At 34.6% G+C, this 7,275-nt stretch overlaps 1 protein-coding gene across 2 annotated transcripts in view; it reads left to right on the forward strand.

Moving 5' to 3' along the window:
* The window catches only part of SNAP23 (synaptosome associated protein 23), a 31,695-nt gene extending 24,949 nt beyond the window's left edge, over positions 1-6,746 (forward strand). Inside the window, exons 4-6 of one of the 2 annotated variants that reach the window (XM_019645089.1) lie at positions 3,183-3,341; positions 4,093-4,237; positions 5,410-6,746. In XM_019645089.1, coding sequence (XP_019500634.1) covers positions 3,183-3,341; positions 4,093-4,237; positions 5,410-5,475 — 370 coding nt within the window. In that variant the 3' untranslated portion in view covers positions 5,476-6,746. The remainder of the gene's footprint in view (positions 1-3,182; positions 3,342-4,092; positions 4,238-5,409) is intronic. The other variant, XM_019645090.1, reaches the window with a different exon arrangement.
* Positions 6,747-7,275: the final 529 nt, after the last annotated feature.

A 7,275-nucleotide genomic window follows, 5' to 3' on the forward strand; every position in this document is an offset into this window, starting at 1 on the left:
TTTTTATTTCAAACTTGCCATTTTTGAATGTGATTTATATAGAAAGAAAGTAGTAAAGATTATTAGACTCCTTAAAACTGACAGGCAAATCTAACTTTCCAGATGGAGTTCTTAATTGCATTAAAATCTATCACAAACTTGCTTAAGTCTGATTTCCCATGAAGTCTGATTTCTTCCTACGGAGGCTGTAAATTTTTTTATGCAAAAGAGTTGTATTGCAGATCAGAGCCATTCTTTCTTACTGTAGACCAAAACAATCTGAGCCTAGATGTCTTTTTAGCTATATTCCAACTATATTCAGCTACTTGTAGATCTCAAAGCTAAGGAATGTTAATGGGCCAGAAGAGTAATTTTGCCGATTGGTAATCTGTGCACTTAAAGGCATGCTAAGGATCAGGTTGAGGTTGAATCCAAAGAATAAAAACGTGTCTAATGCTATCAAAGCAATTTTGCATCCATTATCAACAGAACCTTTTCACAGCCCTGTGAACTATTAAATATTGTTATTACCTTAGGTTTACATATAAGGAAAAGAATGCTGAGAGATGCAAGTTTGCATAAGGTTCTACAGCTACTGAATGACAGGTCGAGGATAAAGATTCAAATCAATTTACTGTGGTTTAAAAAAATAATAATTTTGGTGTATACCTTTGCTTCCTCCAGATTAGTTAATTCTTCAGTGCCCTAATATACAGAAATACTGTTAGAGTGATCTAAAATATTCTTTCTAAAACAGATTGGAAGGCCCTTAGAACAGTGTTTCTTTTCCATGCTTGGGCAGCTAAATGACCCAAAGCGCCATACACATTAAGCAGAATCTTCAGTGTGTAACCTGTGTACCTGTGTGTTCAAGCATCCAGGTCCCTCTGGTGCTCAGTCAAACTTGGGAAATACTACCTTTAAGGCATTTAAGATCCTTTGAAAGAAGACAAATTAGTTTAAAATATTATTACTTGTATTAGATAAGCAGCTACCTGACAATGCCCTTAAAAACAGGGTAATGGCAAGTGGCAGGATAAGCTATCAGAAGCATTACCTGGAGTGGAGGTGCTGCAGGAGACATGGATCTATCCCGATGATGAAGATCCGAAGTCAATAGCATTTAAAAATGACTTCTTCATAAACGTGCAGGACATGGCACAACTGTGTGAAAAGAAGTGCAGGTTTTTTTTTTTACCAACTTGTTTGAATGTAAACATTATCATGTTTACATCCAATGCAAAGCTGTAAAAAAAATTGAAATTCATACTTTTGTACCTCTTTTCCCCTTTGACGTTAGAAGAACGTCTTCAAGGATCCAGTCCTATTAAAGGGAGAAGAGTTTAATAACCAGTCTGATTCTTTGTTTATAAATTGCAGCTTAAATGAACTTCATTCCATAATATCACGTTAAAAACATTTGTTTGCATCTTATGGCCTTTACATCTAATTGTGGAAGGAGGAATTCTCAAAAGTTTAAGAAATTTCAAATATTCACTCTTAAGGTTTTGAAGGCAGTTGGAGCTTGGATATATCCGTTGATCAACAAAGAGCCCACAAGTCCGCTATCCCCGTCTACGCTATGTGTCAGTACTCTAAGAAACACAGTGTCTTAATGTTTAGCGACTTGAATTGCAGCCCTCATTCTTTGACCTGTTCCACAATCTGACATGCTAACAAAAGCCCCACTTTTATTAATACATCTGGTTGTTAACTTTTTGATAAACTAATATGTGGGTTATTTTTGTTTAATAGCTATTACTCTGCTTTAGAATTTTGCCTGAGATCTATCTTATTAACAAAGAATACATTTAAATGGGTTTCACCAAACTAACAGATATACGTAAAAATTCATTTAAAAAATGTATATCCCACCTTGTTCCAGGAAAGATTTAACATGGCTTATTAATAAGTATATTAATAAAATATAATAGCATAAATAGGAAATTAATTGTGAGAACTTAAAAGTGGAACCAAGAAAGGCATTTAGAGAACTACTAGCTCCTCAGTGTTCATAGACTTATTTACCTTTTCAGTGCCTCTTTTCAAAAAAGTAGTACTCTTTTTCTAGCATTAATGAGTAAGATCTAAGTTCCAATTCTATGATTGCCAGAAATGAATTCTTACATGTCTATTAAGGAAGGAGCCAGCTGTGATAAAAATCTCCCCTTTGCTTTTGTAGTTTTCAAAACCTCATTAACATATTATGTGGAATAAATCAGACTAATATTATAGCCATATACTAGTTTGCTTTTGTATATAGAAAAAAACTAAAATTGTATAAGTGAAACTATACCTAGCCAAATAATCAGTAAAAAAGTTTTATTTATTTATTTTGTAATAGCTATTTAGAAGTCACTTTAGTAGGTTCTTGTTCTTGCTGATTATACCAGTTTGAGAAGTAAATTCCATGGTAAAATTCTGGCTTTGGCTGATTTTTTGGGTATACTAGTTACATCTAAAGCATGTGCTTTTACTTCTAAGAGGCCTAGATTTAGGATCTTTTTTTTTTTTTTAATTAGGAAAATTAAACTCTTAAATGAAAAATCTAAACCATAGGACCTATAACTGCCACCAGTGTGGCCGAGATAGTTATTCATTGGCTCTTCAATTTGGAAATAATTCATGCCTTTCATTCATGATGTTTGTTTGTTTCTTAAGGAATTCTTTTTAAAGTTTTAATGCAAAATCCTAACTTTAAAAAACTGATCAGCTGGAACTACGCTGGTTCAAGTAAGTGGGCAGCTGGGGTTTAAGTATTGCCTACTCAGCCTTCTTACTCTTCTATCCCTTATCAACCTCTAGAGGCCTCCAAGGAACCTCTTACAGTATCCCAGAACACCTTTCCTAAGTAATTTTTTCCCCTTGTGTCCATTAAACCTCTTTTCTGGAGAGTATGATAGGTTAGGGGAAACTGAAAAATCAAATATTTGCATTTTGCCACTTGCTAACTGCTTAATGAAGATTTGGTAGAAGTATTTGAACCTTTAAAAAAAATTTTAATGTCAGTGAGCTTACACAATGCATCTTTTTCCTCTGCCATATTGTGATGGATCAGAATACAGATAATCTAGATCTAGCTGTATGTATGTAGCTTTTGTGGTAAGGGTGCTAGGGTCATCCTCAAAGTGACAAGCACTAATAATTACAACTCTCCCTCTCCTGCTTTTTGGTGTCTCCCTGCACTCCTGATTCTTATATAGGACAAAGAACTTTGAGGCTGGTAAGGCCTATAAGGCAACATGGGGAGATGGTGGAGACAACTCTTCTAGCAATGTAGTATCTAAGCAGCCCGGCCGAGTGACAAATGGTCAGCCTCAGCAAGCAACCACAGGAGCAGCCAGTGGTGGATACATTAAACGGTATGCCAGCTCCTCCCAATATTTTTACCCCTTTCCTAAATGGATGGCGCATCTAGGATGGGTGTAGTTATACATGAACCCTAACTCATCGATTAAAAATAGTATGTATTCCATTTTTAAAATGCATTTAAAAATCTGCCTTCTGACAAAATGTTGACAGTGGATATTGAACTTCAATGATGAATTAATTTTTCTTTATATTTTTCAGTACTTTCCAAATTACCGAAGTTAGCTGTAAATAGGAAAATGTGTTTTAAAATGTATCATCTAGAGCAGAGGTTAGCAAGGTCTATAAGAATATCTATAAAGGGTATAATATAATAAATATTTCAGACTTTGTGGGCCATATCATCTCTGTTGCAATTATTCAGCTCTGTTGTAGAGAGGTTTGTTAAAACACAGGCTGTTGGGATCCACTTCCAGTCTGTTTCAGTAGATCTGGAATGGAGTGTGAGAACTGACATGTTTTTGTGTGTAACAAGTTCCCAGGTGATGTTGGCAATCACACTTTGACAACCATTGTTCTAGAGTTTTTTCTTAATCTTCTCTTACATGGCTTTAAGACGTTTTGTTCTTTTTGGTCAGTCTTTCAGTTTTTACTATAGAATGTTTCCAATAATGGTACCCTACATTCCTTAGAGTCTAACATTTGCTGAGTCATTTTGGTTGTTTATTTTTATGAAAACTATATCCAGAGTTCGTCCATTTATAATTCACTGAAAAATACTGAATTAATATATTTTTGTGATAGTATAACTAATGATGCCAGAGAAGATGAAATGGAAGAGAACCTGACTCAAGTGGGCAATATCCTAGGAAATCTAAAAAATATGGCCATAGACATGGGCAGTGGAATTGACGCTCAAAATCGACAAATAGAGCGGATCACAGAAAAGGTAAAAGCTTCTTAGTGCCGTAGGAAAATGAGACGTGCACTACAGTGTTTTTGTAATCCATATCTGTGCTAGATACTTTGGCGGAGAATAATAGGATAAGATCTGTCCTCACTGATGATAGAGTTTTGAGGTGGCCAGTTCTAACACATTGAAAAACAAGCGCTAAGGTCTCCTGTTGCATGACAGTGGGTTCATTTTGAAACCAAGACCTTGGAATGAAGTGGTTTTATTTAAAATTTCACACTTGAAGCTTCGAATCTTCTCTAATCTTTGTTTTCGCTATATTTTTTTGTTGTTGTTTTTTCTTTCCTCAGTGAGTGAATTAGCTTTTGGAGTTTTATTTTGTTAAATAACAAATTAGTAAGTTACTGAATCCTCATCTCATTAGTCAGTAGGTAAAAACAGTTCTGCAGAATGGTTCTTGGAGTGGACACACACAAAAGTAACGGAAAAATGCGATTGCCATTTTTTTTACTTCATGTAATGTAAACAACACAAAGTGAAATTGTGTTCAGTGTTTGGATGTGTCACATCTAAAAGCCATTCTTACTGTTATTTCGTTAAAATCTCAGTGTACTTACTTTGGAGGATGGGGTGAGTTTTTAAACTCAGCTCTCTATTGAATCTCTTACAATGGATTTCATTGAGGCAAACAATGCTTTCATTGCTATCCTGTGGGTTTAGGCACATATTACCCATCATTTTAATTCAGGTATTGATGTGGATGTGGTAATACATTTGTTCCAAAGATCTTGGGGAAGATTATTTTAGTCTCTCTGGATTAGACCTACGGTAGGTCCAGATGGGGTTCTATGACTCAGCTCCAGGGACTCCCACAAGGTCCAGATCTGTAGCAGAGAAGAGCATTGTTATATTTCATTGCATCTAAAATGGCATTGATTATAAGGTGCACCCTAGTTTCAGACATAATAAATGACAATGTTACAGAATTCATGAAATATGGGCAAGCTCTGTTATACCTTTGTCAATTTATATTTCCAAGTTTTTCCAAATGAATTTGATATTCTGTTCTTGCCTAAAATGAGTTTTGTAATGTGACTTCCACTATTTCCTGAATTTTGTCTTTCAATTACTCCAAGTATATGAAATTTAACTTTTATTAGATCAACTTACCTTGTGAAGTAATGCTGATGTCTTTTTCTTTTTTTCAGGCTGACACCAACAAAGATCGTATTGACATTGCCAATGCCAGAGCAAAGAAACTCATTGATAGCTAAAGTACTGCTGGACTTCTTTACCATTTATTCACTTGCCTATATCTTCCTTCAAAGTCATTGCCTTTTCAGAGTTTGAAATTTTGGTCCCGCACTCTTCTAATCAGGAGATAATGTGGCAGAAGGGTGAGGAGTAACAGCCCCCCCTATTTTTTTATTTTCTCTTTTTCCCTTGAGGGTAGGCTGCTTCTCAGTCTTCCAGCATTTTCTTTCTCAGTTTATACTCTTAGTTGATGCCATACATCGTAGATAGTGATGTTTTTTTCACCCTCCTCATTTACTGTAGCAGGTTCTTCTGCTTTCAAGATTTGGAAGCATTGCCAAAGACAGCCATAAAAAAGGAAGCTGGGAGGATGGGTGGGGGAGTGCAAGAAGGGGAAGCAAGAGGCAAGAGGTTGTTACCTCAGTAAAACTTTCAGGCCACAAAGCAAAAAGTTGCATAGCCACAGTAAAGAGTTAGTTGGGTTTAGTTTTTAAGTTGCAGTTATTGCCAATTTAGGCTCTTTGTTTTGGAGCTTTTATATATAATATTTTTGTTATACATCACAATTTTGCAACCTCTGCTTCAAAAAAGAATGGAAGTTTTCTTAAAGTGAGCTTAATTCCTGAACTCTTAGTATTTCATATATGTAAATAGATTCTGTGATCACATTGCATATTGCACCATACAGGAACACTTTGTGTAAATGAATAGCTTTTTATTTTCATATTAGTATCATGGTCCCATTACAGGCCTATTAACCTCATAAATTTGTCATTAGCCTTTGAAGAAAAAGATATGTAAATATGTAAGTGTAACATGAGAATTTCTCTCTAAAGCATGGCTTAAAATTTTTTGGAGAATTTTGACAAAGTATATCACGTGAATTCAGATTTACCTCAATGCAAGAATTATGTTTTAGATAGGAAAAAAGAAACTTGTTTTGATCTCAGGTAGAAAAATTGTTAGATTGCTTTGAGTTTCATGTAGATTTAGACTTAAAAAGCTAGAATTCTGTTTAACTGAAAGCGATTTAGAAAATTATACTTTTGGTTTGATTACTGATGATTGCATTATCATTCATCCTCAGCCTCGGGTATTGAACTATGTTCAGAATTACGTTTATTTGGATCCTGAACAGTGTTGTAAGAATCTGATTGGTATTTGTCACCTTTATTTACAAGGTAGCAAAAAAAAGGGCACCTGTGCACTTCAAAGCTACTAATGTGATTGGTTTGACCAATAACCATTGCTTAATCCTTACAATTAAATGTTGTAACTAATGGAACTGTTCTTTCAAATAGGTAAGTGTGTTTCTGTGACTATTTTGGGTAAGGGGCAATCATTTCATCAGCTCTTATTTAACCAATTGAGTAAAGGTCCATAAATCAATAAGCAATCCAACAGAAAGCTGCCTTTAGCATCTTTCCCATTTTTATTGGAAATATGACAGCACTGTCCTTTCTGTGATTTGTTATGAGGTGCATTTTAATCATTACTAGTCTTTTATTCATTTGCACTTAAATACACTAGTGACTGAAAGGATAATGATTATAAGTGAGAACTATAACCCACTTGAGATATAGTTAATATGGGAATTTTCAGAGGCTGAAGAGGAAAATACAGAGGGTGCCAAAAAATGTATACACATTTTAAGAAAGGAAAAAACTGTATTAAAATTGTAATAATATATACTGATAACAAAAGATGAATGAATACAAGTCACGTTTGACCTCTGCAATTACAAGAGATGTTCAAAGTGTAACAGCATAATTTTAATATATTTTTTTCCTTTCTTAAAATGTGTATACATTTTTTTTGGC

The sequence above is a fragment of the Hipposideros armiger genome, unplaced genomic scaffold (genome assembly GCF_001890085.2).
Source record: "Hipposideros armiger isolate ML-2016 unplaced genomic scaffold, ASM189008v1 scaffold_92, whole genome shotgun sequence".
In the NCBI taxonomy this organism is placed as follows: domain Eukaryota; kingdom Metazoa; phylum Chordata; class Mammalia; order Chiroptera; family Hipposideridae; genus Hipposideros; species Hipposideros armiger.